This window comes from Scyliorhinus canicula, chromosome 8, assembly GCF_902713615.1.
Source record: "Scyliorhinus canicula chromosome 8, sScyCan1.1, whole genome shotgun sequence".
In the NCBI taxonomy this organism is placed as follows: Eukaryota; Metazoa; Chordata; class Chondrichthyes; order Carcharhiniformes; family Scyliorhinidae; genus Scyliorhinus; species Scyliorhinus canicula.
In genome coordinates this window covers 107436598-107460918 of record NC_052153.1, presented here as the reverse complement: position 1 = coordinate 107460918, position 24321 = coordinate 107436598, and the positions used below count along the sequence as shown (strand labels likewise).

At 48.2% G+C, this 24321-nt stretch overlaps 1 protein-coding gene across 1 annotated transcript in view; it reads left to right on the top strand.

Annotated features, from left to right (window-relative positions):
- Positions 1 to 24321, top strand: part of LOC119970433 (dmX-like protein 1) — a 332281-nt gene that overhangs the window by 166287 nt on the left and 141673 nt on the right. Inside the window, 4 exon segments of the mRNA XM_038805043.1 lie at positions 9696 to 9865; positions 11499 to 11596; positions 12848 to 13013; positions 17114 to 17387. Of these exon segments, the coding sequence (XP_038660971.1) occupies positions 9696 to 9865; positions 11499 to 11596; positions 12848 to 13013; positions 17114 to 17387 (708 nt within the window).

Genomic DNA, 24321 nt, shown 5'->3' with positions numbered 1-24321 from the left:
GTAATCAAATTAAAGATGCAACTGAAACTCTTAATTCCTATAAGTACCTTAAAACCAGTTCTAGCATACACAAAGTATTTATTGTCTAACTTTCCACCTGATACGTTGTACCTTTAGCAATACAGCTTCCATAATGTGCCTTGTAATGTGTGGACAATCCTATACAGCCCTAATGTAGAATACATCTCATAAATTGTTTTAGAACCTTTAAATGTACTATCACTGTAAAACAATTTCGAGAATTTATTTTTAATCACTTTATATATGACATTTGGACTTTGCCAGCAATTTCAGCATTTCGGGACATGCTTAAGTTGAGAAGTGGTGGTAATGAGCTGCCGCCTTGACTTTCTGCAGTCCATGTGGTAGACACTCCACAGCGCTGTTAGGTGGGAGTTCTGGGATTTTGGCCCAAAGACAGTGAAGGAACAAGGATATGCGCCCATGACTTGGAGGGGAACTTGGAGGTAGCTCAAAGACTTATGCTGCTCATGTGCTTTGAAGTGATGTAGGTCACAGTTTTAAGAAATGCTGTCAAAGACGTCTTCGCATTATATTTATTAGATGGTATACATTGCGACCACTATGCATCAGTGGCGGGAGCGAATAAGGTACGGGATGAGGTAGTGGTCAAGAGAATTGTTGTGATCTGGAATACAAATGTGAATGCGTCTTTAATTCACTTGTCTCTCAGTCCGGAAGAAAGTACTCTCGAACACGTCCATACTTTAGAATATTCTTTATTGCGATCGGGGCAGCCCTCTAGGTATTCCAAAGGTCCACCTTGGAGAGTGCCAAAGTATTGCTCAAAACATCCTTTCTTTATATGTTTTTTTAAGAGGGCTGCCCCTTGCATTCACTTGAGCTTGCCCCCATTACAAAGCATAGCTTGTTGTTTCAGTACAGCATTACTGAATTAAAGAATTATTGCTGCTTGGTAGCCTCATTTTTCTGATGATGAGATAAGTCTATGGGGTCATTGAATCAGAGAAAACCCACAGCATAGAAGAAGGCCATTCAGCCCATCTAGCCTGCCTGCTCAGGTCTTCCAAAGGAGCACCCTATTCAGGCCCATGCCCCAGCCCTATCCCCAAAGCCCCACCTAACTCTTTTCTTTTGTGGACACTAAGGGGCAATTTTAACATGGCCAATTCAGCTAACTTGCATATCATTGGACTGTGGGAGGAAACTGGAGTACCCGGAGGATACCCACGCAGACACTGGGAGAATGTGCAAGCTCCATTTCGACAGTCACCCAAGGCCAGAATTAAACCTTGGTCCCTGGCGCTGTGAGGCAGTAGTGCTAATCACTGTACCCCCATTCATGTTTGGATAGAACAAGAACAAAGAAAATTACAGCACAGGAACAGGCTTGGATTTTTTTGCCTTTTGTGGACAGAACATCCTGGACAGTTATTAGTGTTGTTGGGTCGATACCATTGTTGCAGCTGTACTGAAACAACTTGGCACAGATAGTTTCTGGAGTACAAATTGTCAGCACTGTAACCAGGATGTTTTCGGGTCCCATAGCCTAAGCCACATCTAGTAGTTTTAGTCGTTTCTTGATGCCATGTTTAGTGACTTGAATTATTTGAAAATGGCACCTGTGATGCTTGAGATCTCTGGAGGAAGCTATGATGGATCATCAAATCAGCACTGCTAACTGAAGGTGATTGCAAATGCATCAGCTTGTCTCTTAGACTAATTTTGCCATCATTGAGGATGGGGATATTCATGGAGTTCTTCGTCCTTTTAGTTGTTTTTATCCACCATCATTCATGATTGTGGCCAAACTGCAGAGCATTGATCTGATCGGTTGTGGGAGCGTTTAATTTAGCTCATAGCTTGTATTTACATAGAAATGTAGATAGAAATTAGAAGCAGGAGAAGGCCATTCCATAATTCGTTATGGTCACGGCTGGTCATCAAGTTCAATGCCCTTATCTTGCCCCCCCCCCCCCCCCCCCCCCCCCAAACACACAAACCCATTCACTCCCTCACTCACAGACACACACCACCATTGGGAACATTCTTTCTGAATCTACCCAGTCTAATCCAGTTAGAATTTTTCAAGTTTCTATGAGATCCCCTCTCACTCTTCTAAACTCCAATGAGTATCATCCTGATCGATTTAGTCACTCCTCATATGATAGTCTCGCCATCACAGGAATCAGCCTGGTAAACCTTTTCTGCACTTCCTCCACAACAGAACATCCTTCCTCCAGGTGTGGCCTCTCCAATGCCCTTTACAATTGCAGTAAAATATCCATATTCCAATACTCAAGTCCTCTTGCTGTGAAAGCCAACATACCATTTGACTTCTTTACTACCTACTGTACCTATGCGCTTAGTTTCAGCGACTGATGCACGAGGATACTAAGGTATCGCTGGGTATCCATGTCTCTCAATTTGCACCCATTCAAGTAATAATCTGCCTTATTTTTGCGACCAAAGCGGATAACCTCACATTTATCCACATTATACTGCATCTGCCATGCATGTGCCCACTCAGTCGGCCTGTCCAAATCCCACTGAAGCATCTCTACATCCTCCTCACAGATCACCCTCCCATCCAACTTTGTATCATCTGCAAATTTGGAGATAATAAATTTAGTTCCCTTGTCCAAATCATTAATATATAATGTAAACAGTTAAGGTCCTAGTATAGATCCCTGTGGTACCCCACTAGTCACTGCCTGCCAATTGGAAAAATACCCATTTATTCCAAATTTTTGCTTCCTGTCTGCTAACCAACGTTCTATAAATCTCAAGATACTACCCGCAATCCCATGCGCTTCAACTTTACACAGTAATCTGCTGGGTGAGACCTTGTCGAAAGCCTTCTGAAAGTCTAAATAAACCACAACCACCAGTTCTACCTGGTCAGCTCTACTTGTTACATCTTCAAAGAATTCTAGTAGATTTGTCAAGCATGATTTCCCTTTCTCCATGCTGACTTTGTCTAATTACACCTGCTTTCCAAATGCTGTGCAATAAAATCCTTGATAATGGATTCTAGTAACTTCACTACTACCGGCGTTAGACTCACTGGTCAAGAGATCCCTGTTTTCTGTCTACCTTCCTTCTGTATATACTCCTGTATTTTAGTTTCACCAATTGTTACCTCATTGTTAGGTAATGCTCTTGGCATGTTCTCCTACACTCCTCATGGAACCAAGGTTGTTTCCCTGGTTTGCTGACAATGGTGGAGGCAGGGATATGCCAGGACATGACTTTACAGATTATAGTGGAATCCTGCTACTGCTGGAACACAGCACCTCCTGGATGCTGAGTTTAGAACTGGAACTGTGCTTTATCTGTCCCTTTTAGCATGACGATTGTGCCACACAATACAATGGAGGGTGTCCTCAGTATGAAGATGGAATTTGTTTTCTCCAAGACTACATTGGCCACATCTACCAACAATATGGACAGATGCATTTGTCCTTAAATAATTATTTTTCCCCTTGTTTTTGTTCTCGCACCACCTGCTGTAGGCCCAGTCTGGTGCCCAAGTCCTCAGCCACTGGGGGAACTACTGAGCTACTCGTGGTTGATGGGCATTGAAGTCCCTTACTATTAACACAGTTTGTACTTCTTATAATTGGTCACCAGTATGTTCATGTACTGATAATTCAGGTGCATGAGGTAGTTATAAGAGGGTTTCCTTGCCTATGTTTGACTTGATACTACGAAACCTCATCAGATGAAATATGGAGTCAATGCTGTCACTCCCTCCAGACTGTGTACCAATGCGCTGACACCTCTTGTAAGTCTTTACTGCTGGTGAGACAGGGGTTAACCAGGGATGATAAGTCAGAATATTGACTAATATGTGCAATTCTGAGTATAATTCTGTCAAACTGTTGCTTGCCTAGTCTGTAGAACAGCTTTGGTACATGTCTCCAGGTGTTGCTGAAGGAGATCTTGCGAAGCTGGCTGGTCTAAGAATACCTTTATGACTTCCGGTTGCGGTGATGCGGAGCTCAGCCACACGTTCGGCAGCTCCAGCTATCAAAGGACTTTCGGGCCTGTTTTAGGGCCCCAAACGGCGCTGTTTCGACCATTCCCGGTGGGGGAAGGTGTTTGGAGGAACATTCCCCGAAATTTATGGTGCGCACCCGGAGTGGGGAAAAGAAAAGGGCTGCAGCAGCTCCCCAGAAAAAGCGGGGGAAGGAGGACAAAATGGCGGCCGGCGGAGCACCCGAGGATTGGTGGAAGTGAGCGCAGGAGCAGCAAGCTGCTCTTCTGTGCTGTTTTGCGGAGCTGAAGGCTCAGTTGCTGGACTCGCTGAATGCGATTACCAGCAAGCTGCTTGAGACCCAGACAGCCCAGGGGGCGGCCATTCAGGAGTTGCAGCAGCAGGCCGCTGATCGGGAGGAGGAGGCCGTGGTCCTCGTGGGGAAGGTGGAGATGCACGAGGCACTTCAGAAAAAGTGGCAAGACCGCTTGGAGGAGTTGGACTTTTGCACGAGGCAGAGGAATTTGAGGATCCTGGGCCTGGCGGAGGGGCTGGAGGGGTTGGATCTTCCGTCCTATGTGGCCACGATGCTGAATTCGTTGATGGGGGCGGGGTCCTTCCATCTGCCCCTGGAGCTTGAGGGAGCCCACAGAGTGCTGGCCAGGAGGCCCAAGGCGAATGAACCCCCGCGGGCGGTGCTGGTGCGGTTCCATCGGTTCAGTGACCGGGAGTGTGTGCTGCGCTGGGCCAAGAAGGAGAGGAGCAGCAAGTGGGAGAACTCGGTAGTGCGAATCTACCAGGACTGGAGTGCGGAGGTGGCTAAGCAGCGGGCTGGGTTCAACCGGACGAAGGTGGTGCTTTAACAAATTTAACAAGCAGGTTAAATTTGGAATCCTGCAGCCTGCGCGTCTGTGGGTAACATATAAGGACCGGCATTACTACTTCGAGTCCCCGGAGGAGGCGTGGGCCTTTGGGCAGGCGGAGAAGCTGGACTCGAACTAGGGTTTGGGGGCTACGGGGTCTTGTGTACTACGGTTGTTACTATTTTTGCTGTTGCTGTTTTTGTAATTTAGATATGTGTTTTTTATGCTGGTTCTTGCTCTGTTTCCTGGTTTTGTTGGGCATAGTTTTGTGTTATGTGGGGAATGTTGGGGGTTTGTTTTTTTTTCCTGTACGTGGCTGGGGGATGGGGTGGAGCTGGAATTTGGGAGCTGCGCCAGAAAGGTGGGGTGGGGCAGTGTGAAAGCGCGGGCTCGGGCGGGGTGTGCTGGCCTGGGGCGAGCAGTCGATGAGCTATGGCTAGTCGGCGGGGGAGGGGGGCGGGGTGCCCTCTGATCCGGCTGATCACCTGGAACGTGAGGGGGCTGAATGGGCCGGTTAAGCGGGCTAGGGTATTTTCTCATTTGAAGGGGCTGAAGGCGGACGTGGCTATGCTCCAGGAGACCCACTTGAAGGTGGCGGACCAGGTTCGTCTGAGGAAGGGATGGGTGGGGCAGGTTTTTCACTCAGGATTGGACGCGAAGAACCGGGGGGTGGCGATTCTGGTGGGGAAGAGGGTGGCGTTCGATGCGTCTGAGGTGGTGGCGGACAAGGAGGGCAGGTTTGTTATGGTGAAGGGTAGGCTGCAGGGAGAGAAGGTGGTGCTGGTAAACGTGTATGCCCCGAATTGGGATGACGCTGGCTTTATGAGGCGTATGTTGGGCTGCATTCCGGACCTGGAGGCAGGGGGCCTGATCATGGGGGGAGACTTTATCACGGTGCTGGATCCCCCACCAGACCGGTCCAGTTCAAGGACGGGTAAGAGGCCGGCGGCAGCCAAGGTGCTGAGGGGGTTTATGGGCCAGATGGGAGGGGTGGATCCCTGGAGGTTTGGGAGGCCGAGGGCGCGGGAGTATTCCTTTTCCTCCCATGTGCAAAGGGTTTACTCCTGAATAGATTTTTTCGTCCTGAGTAGGGGAATGATCCCGAGGGTGGAGGATGCCGAGTATTCGGCCATAGCAATTTCAGATCATGCTCCGCACTGGGTCGATCTGGAGGTGGGGGAGGTGCGGGACCAGCGCCCGCTGTGGCGTCTGGACGTGAGGTTGCTGGCTGATGAGGAGGTGTGTCGGAGGGTCCGGGGAAGTATTGAGGGGTACCTTGAGGCCAACGATACGGGGGAGGTCCGGGTGGGGATGGTTTGGGAGGCTCTGAAGGCTGTGATCCGGGGGGAGCTGATTTCCATGCTGACCCATAGGGAAAGGAGGGAGAGACTGGTGGGGGAGCTCCTAGATGTGGATAGGAGGTACGCGGAAGCCCCGGAGGAGGGATTGTTGGGGGAACGGTGTAGCTTGCAGGCCAAGTTCGACTTGCTGACCACCTGAAAGGCGGAGACACAGTGGAGGAAGGCGCAAGGCACGGTTTATGAGTATGGGGAGAAGGCGAGCAGGATGCTGGCGCATCAGCTCCGCAGGCGGGATGTGGCTAGGGAAATTGGTGGAGTGAATGATAAGGGTGGGAATGTGGTGCGGAAGGGGGCAGAGGTGAACGGGGCCTTTAGGGACTTTTACGAGGAACTGTACCGGTCGGAGCCACTGAGGGAGGGGGGGGGGGGGTGTGTGTGTGTGTGAATGGAAAGCTTTATGAACAAGCTACGTTTCCCAAAGGGTGCAGGTGGAGGGGCTGGGGGCGTCGATTGAGTTGGAGGAGCTAGTCAGGGGGATTGGTCAAATGCAGTCAGGGAAGGCGCCGGATGGGTTCCCGGTGGAATTTTATAAAAACTATGCAGACCTTGTGGGCCCCCTGTTGGTGCGGGCCTTCACTGAGGCATTGGGGGGGGGGCTTTGCCCCCGACGATGTCACGGGCGCTGATTTCTCTGATCCTGAAGCGGGATAAGGACGCCCTGCAGTGCGGATCATACAGGCCAATCTTGCTCCTCAATATGGGTGCTAAGTTGCTGGCGAAGATCCTGGCCACCAGGATAGAGGACTGTGTGCCAGGGGTGATACACGAGGATCAGACAGGATTTGTCAAGGGAAGACAGCTTAACATGAATGTGCGGAGGTTGTTAAATGTTATGATGATGCCAGCGGGGGAGGCGGAAATAGTGGTGGCGCTAGATGCAGAGAAGGCCTTTGATAGGGTTGAGTGGGGGTACCTGTGGGAGGTGCTGGAGAGGTTTGGATTTGGGGAGGGGTTCATCAAATGGGTGAGGTTGCTTTATGAGGCCCCAATAGAGAGTGTAGTTACTAATGGAAGGAGGTCAGAGTGCTTCAGGCTCTACCGTGGGACCAGGCAGGGGTGCCCCCTGTCGCCCTTGCTTTTTGCACTGGCAATTGAACCTCTGGCTATGGCGTTGAGGGAGTCGAGGAGGTGGAGGGCCTGGTATGGGGTGGGGAGCAACATTGGGTATCGCTGTATGCGGACGACCTGCTGCTGTATGTGGCGGACCCAGTGGGGGGAATGCCGGGGGTGATGGAGCTGTTGGCTGAGTTTGGGGGCATTTCGGGCTATAAGCTTAATCTGGGCAAGAGCGAGGTATTTGTAGTGCACCCGGGTGATCAGGAGGAGGGAATTGGTAGGCTCCCGTTTAAGAGGGTAGTGAAGAGTTTTAGGTACCTGGGGGTGCAGGTGGCCAGGAGTTGGGGGACTCTCCACAAGCTTAATTTTTCCAGGCTTGTGGAGCAGATGGAAGAGGAATTTAAAAGGTGGGACATGGTGCCGCTATCGCTGGCGGGTAGAGTGCAGTCCGTCAAAATGACGTTGCTCCCGAGGTTCTTGTTCCTTTTTCAGTGTTTGCCCATCTCTATCCCTAGGGCCTTTTTTAGGAGGGTGACTAGCAGCATCATGAGCTTTGTTTGGGAGCATGGGACCCCGAGGGTGAAGAGGGTCTTCTTGGAGCGGGACAGAGATGGTGGGGGGCTGGCGTTACCCAATTTCTCGGGGTATTATTGGGAGGCCAATGTGGCGATGGTGCGCAAGTGGGTGATGGAGGGGGAGGGGGCGGCATGGAAAAGGTTGGAGATGGCGTCCTGTGGAGGCACAAGCCTGGGGGAGCTGGTAACGGCGCCGTTGCCGCTCCCTCCTACGAGGTATACCACGAGTCCGGTGGTGGCGGCTACCCTCAAGATCTGGGGGCAGTGGAGGCGACATAGGGGGCAAGTGGAGGGGCTCGATGGAGGCCCCGCTAAGGGGGAACCATCGGTTCGTCCCGGGGAACATTGATGGGGGGGGGGTTCAAGGGTTGGCACAGAGCGGGCATCAGAAAGTTGAGGGACCTGTTCATTGATGGGAGGTTTGCGAGCCTGGGAGAGTTGGAGGAGAAATTTGAGACCCCTCGGGGAACATGTTCAGGTACCTGCAGGTAAAGGCGTTTGCTAGGCGGCAGGTGGAGGGATTCCCTTTGCTTCCCGCGAGGGGGGTGAGGAACAGGGCGCTTTCGGGGGTCTGGGCCGGGGATGAGAAGGTATCTGATATCTACAAGGCAATGCAGGCGGTGGAGGAGGCGTCAGTAGAGGAGCTAAAGGCTAAGTGGGAGGAGGAACTGGGGGAGCAGATCGAGGATGGGACATGGGCGGATGCCCTGGAGAGGGTTAACTCTTCCTCCTCATGTGCACGGCTTAGCCTCATCCAATTCAAGGTGCTGCACCGGGCCCATATGTCCGGGACTAGGATGAGTAGGTTCTTTGGAGGCGAAGACAGGTGTGTCAGGTGTTCGGGGAGTCCAGCGAACCATGCCCATATGTTCTAGGCATGCCCGGTACTGGAGGAATTCTGGAAAGGGGTGGCGAGGATGGTGTGGAGGGTGGTAGGATCCAGGGTTAAACCTGTCTGGGGACTCGCGATTTTTGGTGTTGCGGTGGAGCCGGGAGTGCAGGAGGCGAGAGAGGCCGGTGTTTTGGCCTTTGCGTCCCTAGTAGCCCGGCGGAGGATCTTGCTACAGTGGAAGGATGCGAGACCCCCAAGCGTGGAGACCTGGATCAATGACATGGCGGGTTTTATTAAGCTGGAGAAGGTCAAATTCACCCTGAGAGGATCGGTACAAGGGTACTTTAGGCGGTGGCAGCCTTTCCTCCACTTTCTGGCTCAGCGATAGGGAACTAGGTCCGCAGCAGCGGCAACCCGGGGGTGAAAAGGGCGGGGGGGTGGGTGTTGACTATGTTTATTTTATTTATTTTAAATTTATTTTCCAGTTCTCTTGTTTACTGGGGGTGGGGGGGGGGGGGGGGGGTTCGATATATGCGTTGCTACGGTCTTGGGGATGTTATGCTTATTATTATGTTGTTTTATTGTTGCTTGTTACTGTTTGTTATATATTTTGTAAAAAATTTTCAATCAAAATTATTTTTAAAAAAAAGAATACCTTTATCATGTCTCAATTACAATGTGGTCCATCTGGTTATATTCTTGAAAATGTTTGTAATATTTTGATGCAATTGAGTGACTTGTTAGGCTCTTTCAGAAGGCAATTAACAGTCAATCACATTGCATCAAGTTGCACGCAGGCCAACCTGTTTCCTTCCCTAAAGGACAGTAACTAGTTGGGGCGTTTTGGCAGTTACTCATGCTCGCTTTTTATTCCACATTCATTTATTCTTTTTAACCGAGTTCAAATTCGCACACTGCCATGTTGGAATTTGAATTCATATTGCTAGATTATATATTTAGATCTCTGGATTACTAACTTGGTATCATAATCACTACAGTACTGTATCCTTTATTCTTGATTTGTGGACATGTTGTTTGTTTTTACAGGTTTGTCTACTTGTCATTTTGCCTGGGCCTTTCATTCAGAGGCAGAAGAAGAGCTGCTAAACATGATCCCTGCAATGCAGAGAGGAGATCCCCACTGGTCAGAGCTTAGAGCCATGGGTGTGGGTTGGTGGGTGCGCAGCACAAACATTCTTCGTAGATGTATGGAAAAGGTACCATGCATTTGTTTATTTTTGAATGTTTCTATTTAAAAATAATTAGGATTTTGATTACTTTTGCTGTGTTTTATTGCAATTAGGATCTCCAATGTTGATTTGCCTGTGTTTCTGTATTGGCAGACAACACTGATTATTAATAAATGAACCCTTACGATACCTCAAGATAGAAAATTGAGTTTTATTAACAGCCTCTTTTTATGTGGATCATCCAGTGTTTCAGATTATCCACAGGGACAGTTGTGTCAGATCCATGCATCGTTAAGATTTTTTTAACTTATCCATTCATGATAAAGAATTGGGAGCTTCCCAGCTGTTGTAGAGATGTACACTAATTTATTTCCCTGCTTTGAGCAAATACCCATTTTCGGTATCAGCCATGATGGGTCTTGTGTATTGAGTTGCAAATTTCGGGGTTCAAGCCCACTCCAAGGCTTGAGCACAAAAACAAAGCTGATGCCCCTTTTCAGTACTGCAGGATGTCACAGTGATGGGTGGTGCAGTCTTTCAGACGAGCCATTAAACCAGTATTACGGGTGGGATTTACTGACCACCCCGCCGCAGGTTTTTAGCGGCGGAGTTAGCCTGCCAGCAGGATCATCCCACCCCGTCATTGGCAACGGGATTTCCTGGTGACAGCACCCATCGTCGCTGGTAAATCAGTGCACCGATATTGGACTGGAATTTCCCGCCGGTGTGAAAACGGGGAAATCCCATGCTACATCTACCAAGAGGAGACAATATTTGAAGTGAAGCAAGGGAGTTGTTCTAGCCAGTAGTTACCCCTCAGTCAGTATTTCATCACCATGTTTCCAACATTACAGCCAAGATTACTTTTGAATAAGTACTTCAATGAATGTAAAGCACTTTGAGATGACTGGTGGTAGCGAAAGCCTGCCTTTTTCTTCTTTCCATTATTTGGTTATTTGTGATAATGCTTTCCTAGTATATCAATAGAATTTTTCTCTTTCAAGAAGGGGACAAATATCCCTTATTTAACGTTGCAAGAAATATGATTTGATTTTCTCCATCTCCAGCAACCGTTTTTGGCATATTTGCCATTCAACAACTGAAGAATTATCCTATTGCTGAAATTTTCTTTGAGGGACTGAACTGTTACATGGCTGAATTCTGTTGAAAATTTGGGTTTAGCTAGCAAGTCACCCCTCCCTGAGCCAGTGAATATGCTGCAGCAAGAATAAAGAAAAGCATCTAACAGAGCAGACATATTATTTTGTGTGGGATCCAGGTGTTTGGTGATAAGAAGCTGTACCTCTTGATAATGCTGTAAGGTATTTCTTGGCTGTCTCAATAACCAAATACAATCATGAATTTTGATAATAAGACAGTGTTGAGGAAAATGACTTGTTTCACTTGGATATTTTCAGATTTTGCTAGATTATGTAGTAAATTCCAAGCAGATTTTTCACTACAGTGAAGGTTTCAGGCTAAAGGAACAGGAGTTGAAAGGTCAAATGGAATTGTTTTCTCACATAGTATAATTTTGTTAACCTGGGAATAGTGATTTCTATGTGGCTTGGAAGACTTTTTCAAGTAGTAAGTTGTGTTTGATTCGTAATTTTATGTATTAATTGGCTACTCAAGTGATTTTTTTTCCTAAAAAATACAGGTTGCCAAGGCTGCATTCCAGAGAAATAATGATCCCTTAGAGGCAGCTATATTTTATCTTGCAATGAAGAAAAAGGCTGTATTATGGGGTCTGTTCCGGTAAGGCTTTCTAATGTTTCACTCTTGGTGCGAGCGGCATTGTCCCCATCCCTAGCACAGGCATGAATTCTGTCAATGAGGCTAGTATTTCAGGCTTCCACTTGGGTAAGATTGCATGTGATTTGTTTTTCTTTTTATAATACTTTTCATCAGAAGGATGTCTGAGCTGTGCTGAGCGATATTTAAAACTAAAATCAGTATTTCTTGTCCAAAATTATAGATTTAGATATAGATATAGAACAGTACAGCACAGAACAGGTCCTTCAGCCCTCAATGTTGTGCCGAGCAATGATCACCCCACTCAAACCCACGTATCCACCCCATACCCTTAACCCACCACCCCCCAATTAACCTTATTCTTTAGGACACTAAGGGCAATTTATCATGGCCAATCCACCTAACCCGCACATCTTTGGACTGTGGGAGGAAACCGGAGCACCCGGAGGAAACCCACGCACACACGGGGAGGACGTGCAGACTCCACACAGACAGTGACCCAGCCGGGAATCGAACCTGGGACCCTGGAGCTGTGAAGCATTTATGCTAACCACCATGCTACCGTGCTGCCCCTTTTACCGTGCATCATACTCTGGATAAGAAGGATTAATGTATTTTCCACTACTACTACTTACGTGTGGGAGCAAGACCCTGTTAATCATATTAACTACCTGCATAAAGAATAAAAGAAAACATTGAACACTGTTGCAATAGAGCAAGTTGCCATAAAGATGGTGAATTAAAAAAATAATAATTTATGACATTTGGATGTTGTTAGCTGGGCCAGCACTGACAGCCCATCCCTAATGGCCCTTGAGAAGGTGGTTGTAGTGAGCTACCTTCTTGAACTGCTGCAGTTCTAGAGATGTAGGTACAACCACATTGCTATTAGGAAGGGAGATCCAGGATTTTGAGTCAATTGTTTTTGTGTACCTCTTGAATTGGGTATGGTTGGAGGATGTTGTGAGCAGATTATGCGTGACTGAGACAATTCAAAAAAGGAAGAAATAAAATTATCTTGAAGTGTGACTCTTTAAACAATTATAATGTCCCTTTGTCAGTTATACTGGATGTATATTTTATCTGCTGAAGAAATGTATTAATTGACTGACATTTGATGCATTTACTGGAAATAATTGGTTTCTGCTTTTCCTAATATTCTTCAGTTGGTAGGCATTGTGTTTGTATGTGTTTCGAACTCAATGAAAAAGAGGAGAAACATAAAATTTTGAGTAATTTTTTTTAAATATGCAGGTCTCTTCACGATAAAAAGATGACAGAGTTTTTTGGGAAAAACTTCAGTGATGATAGGTGGAGAAAGGCTGCATTGAAGAATGCCTTTGCATTGTTAGGTAAACAACGATTTGAACAATCAGCAGCTTTCTTCCTCTTGGGTGGTTCCCTGAAGGATGCAATTGAGGTAAAGCAACCATAAATTGCAATAATTACTAGTTAAAGAAAGTAACGTGTCTAAGTTATTAAGATCTAAAGTTCAGAAAATGTTCTTTCCTCCACTTCAATATTCTCCATTATGCTCCAGGTAATACACTTGCTGAGGTTTAGTTCTTTGGGAGCTAGTACCTCATATAAGTGACCATTTTTCCTCCAAGCTTAGTGTTGGTTGACTATTCAACCACGAATGACATTTTAGCCAAGCCTGATCCATTTCTCATCATATATATAAACTGCTCACCAGAGATCAATGAATGGCAAACCAAAGTAATGTAGAACGCTTGGCTGCTTTTTATGCTTTTCTTTCAACTGGTAAAGTAACTGTAACTAGACAGTTATAATATCTGAACATTAATGTTAATCTTTCATATTTTGAAATGTGTAAATCATATTTCTGAGAATTTATAAAGCACCATCAAATACCTTTTGAAAAATGGAGGATGTTTTACAGTGAAGAGAAAAGGAGTCGCACTCGCATGTACTTAAGTAATTCCAAAGCACGTTTCAACCAATGAAGTACTTTTGAACTTTAATTGTTTTACATGAGCAAAGTCTCAGCCCATAGTGGATAGAGGGGAACCAGTAGATGTGTTGTATTTGGACTTCCGGAGGTACATCATCATAAGATAAGAGCCCATGTTATTGGGGGGTAGTATTCTGGCATGGAATGAGAATTGACTAATGGGCAGGAAACAGTGAGTGGGGATAAGGGGTTCCTTTACTGGATGGCAACCTATAACCAGAGGGGTTCCAGAGGAATCAGTGCTGGGATGGCAGCTATTTACAATATTTAGGAATGACTTGGAGGAAGGAACCAAATGTACTGTTGCCAAATTTGAAGACGCTCCAAAATAGGTGGAAAGGCAAGTTGCAAGAGGGATACATACAGTTTGCAAAGCATTATTAATAGGTTAAGTAAGTGGGCAAAAAGTTGGCAAATGAAGTCTAATGTGGGAAAATATGATCATTTTGGAAGGAACAACAAAAGAACAGTATTTAAATGGAGAAAAACTGCAGAAAGCTGCAACACAAAGGGACTCTGAGATACTTAGAACAAAGAACAGAAAATTACAGCACAGGAACAGACCCTTCAGCCCTCCATGCCTGCACCAACCAAGCGGCCCGTCTGAAATAAAACCCCCTACCCTTCTGAGGATCATATCCCTCTATTCCCATCCTATTCACGTGTTTGTCAAGACGCCCCTTAAAAGTCACTATCAGGGGCAGCACGGTGGCACAGTGGTTAGCATTGCTGCCTCACGGCGCCGAGGTCCCAGTTTTGATCCCGGCTCTGGGTCATTTTCCGTATGGAGTTTGTACATTCTCCCACTGTTTGCATGGGTTTTCGCCCCCACAACCCCAAGATATGCAGGGTAGGTGGATTGGCCACGCTAAATTGCCCCATATTTGGAAAAAATAAATTGGGTACTTTAAATTTTAAAAAAAGTCACTATCGTATCTGCTTCTACTATCTCCCCTGGCAGCGAGTTCCAGACTCCCACCACCCTCTCTGTAAAAACACTTGCCTTGTACATCTCCTTTAAACCTTGCCCCTTACAACTTAAACCTATGCCCCCTAGTAATTGACTCTTCCGCCCTGGGAAGAAGCTTCTGACTATCCACTCTGTTCATGCCCCTCAACATTGTAAACTTCTATCAAGTCGTCTGTCAACCTCCATCGTTCCAGTGAGACTAAACCAAGTTTCTCCAACCTCTCCTCCTAGCTAATGCCTTCCATATCAGGCAACATCCTGGTAAATCTTTTCTGTACCCTCACCAAAGCCTCCACATCTTCTGGTAGTGTGGCGACCAGATTTGAGCACTTTGTTCCAAGTATGGCCTAACTAAGGTTCTATAAAGCTGCAACATGTCTTGCCAATTTTTAAACTCAATGCCCCGGCTGATGAAGGCAAGCATACCGTAGCATTTTTGACTACCTTCTCGACCTGCGTTGCCACTTTCAGTGACCTGTGTACCTGCATAACCAGATCCCTCTGTCTATCAATACTCTTAAGGGTTCTGCCATTTACTGTATTGTTCCCAACTGTATTAGACCTTCCAAAATGTATTACCTCGCATTTGTCCGGATTAAACTCCATATGCCATCTCTCCGCCCAAGTTTTCCAACTGATCTATATCCTGCTGTATCCTCTGACGGTCCTCATCGCTATCCACAATTCCAGCAACCTTTGTGTCGTCTGCAAACCTGCTGATCAAACCAGTTACATTTTCCTCAGCAAGGGTCCTAGCATTGATCTCTGAGGAACGCCACTAGTTCCATCCCTCCATTCAGAATCGCACCCTTCCACTGCTACCCTATATCTTCTATGACCGAGCCAGTTCTGTGTGCATCTTGCCAGGTCACCTCTGATCGCGTGCGACTTCACCTTCTGTACGAGTCTGCCATGAGGGACCTTGTCAAAGGCCTTACTAAGGTCCGTGTAGACAACATCCATTGCCCTACCCACATCAATCATCTTCGTCACTTCCTCAAACTCAAATCAAGTTAGTGAGACATGACCTTCCTTTCACAAAACCATGTTGCCTTTCGCTAATATGACCATTTATTTCCAAGTGGGAGTAAATCCTGTCTCGAAGAATCCTCTCCAATAATACTTGTGCATGAAACACAGAAAGCTAGCACTGAGGTGCAGCAGGTAATCAGGAAGGCTTATGGAATGTTTGCCCTTATTTCAAGGCGGTTGGTATATAAGAGTAGGGAAGTCTTGCTGAAACTGTACAACATATTGAGAGACCACATCTGGAGAAATGTGAGCAGTTTTGGTCCCTTTATTTAAGGAAAGATGTTATTTAATTGGAGACGGTTCAGGAAAGATTCACTGGCATGATCCCCGGTATGGTGGGATTGTCTTATGATCGAAGGCTAAACAGGTTTGGACTCTACTCTTTGGAATTTAGAAGAATGAGAGGTGATCTCATTAAAACATATAGGACTCTGAAGGGGCTTGACAGGATAAATGCCGAGAGGATGTTTCCCCTCATGGGAGAGTCCAGGGCCAGAGGGCATGGTCTCAGAATAAAGGAGTGCCAGGTTAAAAATGAAAATAAAAATCGCTTATTGTCACGAGTAGGCTTCAATGAAGTTACTGTGAAAAGCCCCTAGTCGCCACATTCCGGCGCCTGTCCGGGGAGGCTGGTACGGGAATCGAACCGTGCTGCTGGCCTGCTTGGTCTGCTTTAAAAACCAGCGATTTAGCCTTGTGAGCTAAACCAGCCCCATTTTATGAGGAAGACTGATATGAGGAGGAATTTCTTCTCTGAGGCTTGAGAGTCTTTGAGTCTTTGGAACTCCTTGTTACGGAGAGCTGTGGGGGCTGAGTCCTTGTGTATATTTAAGGCTGAGATAGATAGATTCTTGATCAGTAAGGGAATCAAGGGTTACAAGGAAAGGGCATGAAAGTTGATGTGAGGAATTTCTGATCAGCCATGATCCTTTTGAATGGTGGATCAGGTTCGAGGGGCTGAATGGCCTACTTCTGTTCCTATTTCTTGATGAGAATTTTAATATCATGCACGTGATAAATGACTACTTCCCTATTCAATTTCTCTAAGTGCAATCTATCTTCTCTTTCGCTCTGAAGAACCTTATCGTTTTTGCACCATATTTATAGAATGAAAATGCTAAGTTCTTATGAAGTTATTAAAGTTTTATAATTATATTGAGCGCTATGCATTAAAGCCAATTTCAAGATTCATTCCCCATTTATATGGTACAGAATATGTTATGCAAAACCACCTGTCTGGTATTGAAAATCATCTAAATCACTTTATAATTCACAAAATATTAAAATGTGCATTCTATTAAAGTTTGAAAATCCAAAATTGTTTCTAATACTCATTGCAGAAACAATATTTTCCATGCAAATCATAATTAGAAATTTTCACCTGAACAAAAGACCTGCACAGGTCATTGCCAAGCAATGCTGAGTGAAACCTTGTGAGATTTAACGTCAGTATTTCACAATTGATTTTAAAACATCTTATCTGAACTTGACAAAACTCGATGTTTGCCACTTGGTAATGAAGCCTTTTCTGTTTTTTTGAAAGGTTTGCCTTGAAAGACTTCATGATGTTCAGTTAGCACTTGTAATAGCACGATTATATGAATCGGAGTTTGAAGTGTCATCCACCTACAAGTCAATACTCATCAGAAGGATACTGGGCTTTGATACAAAGAGCAAAGATTTTAACCTTTCCCTTAGAAATTCTGACCCTGTTTTGCGGAGTATGGCATATTGGATATTGGAAGATTACTCCAACTCTTTGAACACACTGTTGGAGCAGGGGATGAAGGAAAATGATGATTCCAGTGCAGTATCAGGTAATATTTGAGAAATTAAGTTTTTAAAAACAAATCATAAATTTGTATTCTGGTGTACTCCCCTTATTTTTGCACTTAAAATAGTAGTTCACCTTCAACACAAGTATTTTGTTAACTTTCCTAAAGACATTGCATAAATAGTTTGTGAACAGAATTGAAGGTCATCATGATTATAGTAAGCTGATGGTGCATTTATGGTGCTGCTGGTTGGGAGACTGTGACCATGTAAATTTAGTGCTGCTTTGAAGTTACAAAGTTCCTACATGGAATGCCCTGAGACAGAATGGTTCTTGTGCTGCTGGCATCCAGAAAAAACTGGCAATATTAGGCCATCTTTTTGCTATGAAGTAACCATTAGGCTAACAAGGTTCACCGATATTTATGCAACTCGAGGCAAACAAGCAGGCATAATTAAACACAACAATTCAAAGTTTATTAGCCAGAAATTGTTCATAAGCAGATGGAATGTCACAATTAGAGTTTCCATTTAAATGTATTTGAAGGACGTGAAGTTCCTGCACTGAAATTTTCGGCACAGAGGCATATTACCTCTGTAACACTGGAAAGTAACTTTTGACAAGTATGGAGTCCCATTCCTTGAGATTTTTTGTTACTTTTGGCGACTTGTTACCATTTGACAAAAAAAATTACATTACAGATTTTGTGCCTAACTCTTAAGCAAATAAACATAAGAGAAATGGTGGGCGCAATTCTCCCAACGGGAGACTAAGTGCCGACGCCGGAGTTAAAACCGGAGTGTTTCACTCCAGCATCGGAGGCCGCTCCTCACCCTCTATTCTCCCACCCCCAGGAGGCTAGGAGTGGCGCCGCGTCAATTTTGCACGCTGGGTCTTGGCCACCCAATAGTACCCCAAAAGGTTGGGCAGCGCCAGCCCGCCTCTATCCCTCCCTCGCTCCAGGTAAACCCTCTTCACTCTCGGAGTCCCATGCGCCCACACAAAGCACAAAATACTTCTAGTCACCCTCCTAAAGAAGGCCCTGGGGACGAAGATGGGCAGGCACTGAAAGAGGAGCAAGAACCTCGGAAGCACCGTCATTTTGACGGACTGCATCCTCCCCGCCAACGACAATGGCAACATGTCCCACCTTTTGAACTCCTCCTCCATCTGATCCACAAGCCTGGTGAAATTACGCTTGTGAAGAGTCCCCCAGTCCCTGACCACCTGCACCCCCAGGTACCTAAAACTCTCCCCTGCCCTCTTAAGCGGGAGCCTACCAATTCCCACCTCCTGGTCCCCAGGGTGCAGCACAAACACCTCACTCTTGCCTAGATTTAGTTTATAGCCTGAAAAGGTCCCAAACTTAGCTAGCAGCTCCATCACACCCGGCATCCCTCCCACTGGGTCCGCCACATACAGTAGCAGGTCATCGGCATACAACGACACCCTATGTTCCTCCCCACCCCGCACCAAACCCCTCCACCTTCCTGAATCCCTCAACGCCATCGCCAACGGTTCGATTGCCAATGCAAACAACAAGGGGGACAGGGGGCAACCCTGCCTGGTCCCTCGGTAAAGACCGAAGTACTCCGACCTCCTCCCATTCGTGGCCACACACGCCATCGGGGCCTCATACAGTAGCCTCACCCATCTAATAAACCCTTCACCAAATCCAAACTTCCCCAACACCTCCCATAAGTACCCCCACTCCACTCTATCGAAGGCCTTCTCCGCATCCAGCTCCACCACTATCTCAGCCTCCCCTTCAATCGCCGGCATCATGATGACATTCAACAACCTCCGCACATTCATGTTCAGCTGCCTTCCCTTAACAAAACCTGTTTGGTCCTCGTGTACAACCCCTGGCACACAGTCCTCTATCGTGGTGGCCAGGATCTTTGCCAGCACCTTGGCATCCACATTAAGGAGAGATATGGGCCTGTACGAACCACACTGCTGGGGGTCCTTGTCCCTCTTTAAGATTAACGAGATCAGCGCCCGTGACATCGTCAGGGGCAAAGTCCCCCTCCTCCCATGCCTCATTAAGTGTCCGCACAAACCTAGGGGGCCCACTAGGTCCACAAACATTTTTTTTAATAAACAATTTTATTGAGGTAGTTTTTGTCTTTATAAACAGTTACAGACATCATCAGAAAGAAAGCAAAAAAGGCAAAAATGTGCAAACATCCATGTAATTTCAATACTTCAATCATAACATATTGCACAAGCCCGCTCCTCTCCCACCGGTACTACCCGCCATATTTTCCCTCCTACTCTACTCTACCCCCACCCCCTGCTGACGCTCACTCTCCCGCAAAGAAGTCAATAAATGGTTGCCACCTCCGGGCGAACCCCTGCACAGATCCCCTCAAGGCGAACTTAATTTTCTCCATACCCAGGAAACTCGACATGTCCGCAAGCCACAACTCAGTCTTCGGGGGCTTTGAGTCCCTCCACGCCAATAGTATTCGTCGCTGGGCTATCAGGGAAGCAAAGGCCAAAACATTGGCCTCTTTCTCCCCCTGGACCCCCGGGTCCTCTGAAACCCCAAAAATTGCCACCCCTGGACTCATCACCACCCTTGTTTTTAGCACCCGGGACATGACCCCCGCAAATCCATCCCAGTACCCCCTCAGCTTAGGGCATGCCCAAAACGTGCACGTGGTTCGCTGGTCCTCCCGCGCACCTAGCACATTTGTCCTCTACCCCGAAGAATTCGCTCATCCGAGCCACCGTCATATGGGCCCAGTGAACGACCTTAAATTGAATCAGCCCGAGCCTAGCACATGTCGCGGTCGAATTTACCCTACTCAGGGCCTCTGCCCACAACCCATCCTCCATTTCCCCGCCTAGCTCCTCCTCCCATTTAAGTTTCAGTTCCTCTGTCTGAGACCCTTCCTCCCTCATGAGCACCTTATATATACCCGAGACTCTACCCTCCCCTTCTTCCCTCCTAGAGACTATTCTGTTGAGGATCCCCATTGGCGGGAGGCGTGGGAAAGATGGGACCTGTCTACGAACAAAGTCCCGCAACTGTAGGTATCTAAAGTCATTTCCCCTTACCAACCCAAATTTCTCCTCCGAGCTCCTCAAACTCGCAAAGCTCCCTTCCAGGAACATATCACCCACCCTTCCCGCCCCCGCCCGCCGCCATACTCGGAACCCCCCATCCATACTCCCGGGGGCAAACCGATGGTTGTCGCAGATTGGCGCCCAGACAGACACCCCCATCTCCCCCACATGCCTCCTCCACTGGCCCCATATCCGCAGGGTCGCCACCACTACCGGGCTGGTAGTGTACTTGGCCGGCGGCAGCGGTAGAGGAGCCGTGACCAGGGCTGCCAAGCTGGAGCCCCTGCACGAAGCCGCCTCCACCCGCTCCCAAATAGACCCCGTACCCACCATCCACTTCCTTATCATAGCGATGTTGGCCGCCCAGTAATAATTGATCGGACTCGGCAAAGCCAGCCCTCCCTCGCTACGGTTCCTCTCCAACATCGCCTTCTTCACCCGCGGGGATTTTCCCGCCCAGACAAAGCTCATGATCAGCCCGTTAACTCTTTTGAAGAAGGACTGTGGGATAAAGATCGGGAGGCACTGAAAAATAAACAAAAATCGAGGGAGGATTGTCATCTTTACAGTCTGCACCCTCCCTGCCAGCGACAGCGGGAGTGCATCCCATCTCCGAAACTCTCCCTTCATTTGCTCCACCACCCTGGCCAAATTTAACTTATGCAGCCTGCCCCAGTCTCGTGCCACCTGGATTCCCAAATACCCGAAATTTTCCTCAACCAGCCTAAACGGTAGCCCTCTCAATCTGTTCTCCTGGCCCCTTGCCTGGACCACAAACATTTCACTCTTGACCGTATTTAATTTGTATCCTGAGAACTGGCCGAACTTCCTCAGCATTCCCAGTATAGTTCCCATCCCGGCCACTGGGCCGGACACATACAGGAGCAGGTCGTCTGCATAAAGAGAAACCCTATGTTCAACCCCGCCCCTCACCATCCCCTTCCAACCCTCTGCGGCTCTCAGCGCAATCGCCAGCGGCTCTATGGCCAGCGCAAACAGCAGCGGGGAGAGCGGGCAGCCCTGTCTGGTCCCTCGGTACAACCTAAAATACTCCGACACTTCTCTGTTGGTCCTGACGCTGGCCCTCGGGGCCTGATATAATAGTTTGATCCAATCCACCAATCCCTCCCCGAACCCAAACCGTCCGAGCACCTCCCATAGATAGTCCCACTCCACCCGGTCAAAGGCCTTCTCGGCGTCCATTGCCACCACTACCTCCACCTCCCTACTCACTGGGGGCATCATTATCACATTAAGTAATCTTCTCAGGTTGGCCGCCAGCTGCCTACCTTTCACAAACCCCGTTTGATCCTCCCCAATCACCTCCGGTACACAGTCCTCCCTTCTACCCGCCAGTACCTTTGCCAGGAGCTTGGCGTCTACATTAATCAGGGAGATTGGCCTGTAGGACCCGAACGCCTCCGGGTCTTTACCTCGCTTCAATATCAGTGATATGGTGGCTTGTGACATTGTTGGCGGCAGAGTCCCTCTGTCCCTTGCCTCATTAAAAACCCTCGCCAAGACCGGGCCCACCAGCTCCGAGAACTTCCTATAAAACTCTACTGGGTATCCATCCGGCCCCGGGGACTTCCCCGACTGCATGGCCTTAAGGCCCCCCAATACCTCCTCTACTCTAATCGGGGCCCCCAGCTCTTCCACTCGCCCCCCACCTATTGTTGGGAATGTTAACCCGTCCAGAAACCTTTTCATTCCCTCCGGTTCTTCCGGCGGCTCCGAAGTATACAGCTTACGATAGAAGTCCCGGAATACCTTATTCAATTCTGCCGGGTCCTCCACTTTGCCCCCCCCCCCGTCTCTTACTCTACCTATTTCCCTGGCCGCCTCCCTCCTCCTGAGTCTGCTAGCCTTTTCCCCATGCTCGTACACCACTTCCCTCGCCTTCCTAAGCTGTTCCACGGCCCTGCTCGTGGATAGAGCCCCCAGTTCCGCCTGTAGTCTCTGCCTCTCCCTGAGTAAAACCTCCCCCGGGGACTCCGCGTGCTCTTCATCTATCCGACCCATTTCCCTGACCAATCTATCCATCTCTGCCCGGTCTGCCTTGGCTCTGTGGGCCCCAATTGAAATCAGCTCCCCCCGCACTACTGCCTTTAGCGCCTCCCACAGGGTCGTCCACGAACTTTTTATAAAACTCCACATGGAACTGATCCGGCGCCTTCCCTGACTGCATCTGCCCAATCCCCTCAACGAACTCCTGCAGCTCGATCGGTGCCCCCAACCCCTCCACCTGCTCCTCCTGCACCTTCAGGAAAGATAGCCCGTCGAGAAAACTCTCCATTCCCCTCCTGTACCGTTGGCTCCGACCTGTACAGTTCCCAGTAACAGTCCTTGAAGACCTCATTCACCTCTACCCCCTTCCGCACCACATTCCCACGCTTATCTCTCACTCCAGCAATTTCTCTAGCCGCATCCCGCTTGCGGAGCTGATGAGCCAGCATCCTACTCGCCTTTTCACCATGGTCATACACAGCCCCTTGTACCTTCCTCCACTGTGCCTCCGCCTTTCTAGTGGTCAACAAATCAAATTTAGCCTGTAGGCTGCGCCTCTCCCCCAACAATCCCTCCTCTGGTGATCCGCGTACCTCCTATATACCTCCAGGATCTTCCCCTCCAGTCTATCCCTCTCACTCCGTGCCCGGATGGATATCAGCTCCCCACGAATCACTGCCTTCAGGGCTTCCCAGACCATCCCCACCCGGACCTCCCCCGTATCATTTGCCTCGAGGTACCCCTCAATACTTGCCCGGACCCTCCTGCACACCTCCTCCTCCGCCAACAACCCCACATCCAACCGCCACAACGGGCGCTGGTCCCGCACCTCCCCCATCTCCAAATCCATCCAATGCGGAGCGTGGTCAGAGATTGCAATGGCCGAATACTCGGCCTCCTCCACTCTCTGAATCAGTCCCCTACTCACCACAAAGAAGTCTGTCCGAGAATAAACCCTATGTACATGGGAGAAAAAGGAATACTCCCGTGCCCTCGGCTTCACAAACCTCCATGGATCCACCCCTCCCATCTGGTCCATAAACCCCCTCAGCACCTTGGCCGCCGCCTGCCTCCTACCCGTCCTTGAACTGGACCGATCCAGTGAAGGATCCAACACCGTATTGAAGTCCCCACCCATAATCAGACCTCCCGCCTCTAGATCCGGGACACGTCCCAGCATACGCCTCATAAAGCCCGCATCATCCCAATTTGGGGCATACACATTTTTTTTTTTTTTTTTTAAATAATTTTTATTGAATTTTTCAAAATACAAACATTTTAACCCCCCCTACATTTACATTTAAATTATAACAACACAAAGTCAAACCCCCCTACTTAACAAGAAAGAGAAAAAGAATCCCCCCCCCCCCCCCTACCCGCGCATCCCCCCCCCCCCCCCCCCGCCGGCGAACCGACAGTCAGACCAACTTATCATTTCTAGCAGCGTCCTCGGGCAGGCCTTGCCCGTGCCACCGCCGCTACCGTACTTCCTTCGTCGTTTTCCCCCCTCCCCCCCCCCCCCCTCCCCCCCTCCCGCCCTCCCCTCCCCTCCCGGGTTGCTGCTGTCATGGCCTCAGTTTCTATCTCTGATCCAAGAGGTCTAGGAAGGGTTGCCATCGCCTGGAAAACCCCTGCACCGACCCTCTCAGGGCGAATTTGATCCTTTCCAATTGGATAAAGTTTGCCATGTCGTTTAACCAGGTGTTAACACTCGGAGGCCTTTCGTCCCTCCACTGAATCAGGATCCTCCTCCGAGCCACCAAGGACGCAAAGGCTAATATTCCAGCCTCCCTCGCCTCCTGTACCCCCGGTTCCACCCCAACCCCGAAGATCGCAAGTCCCCATCCTGGCTTGACCCTGGACCCCACCACTCTCGACACCGTCCCTGCCACCCC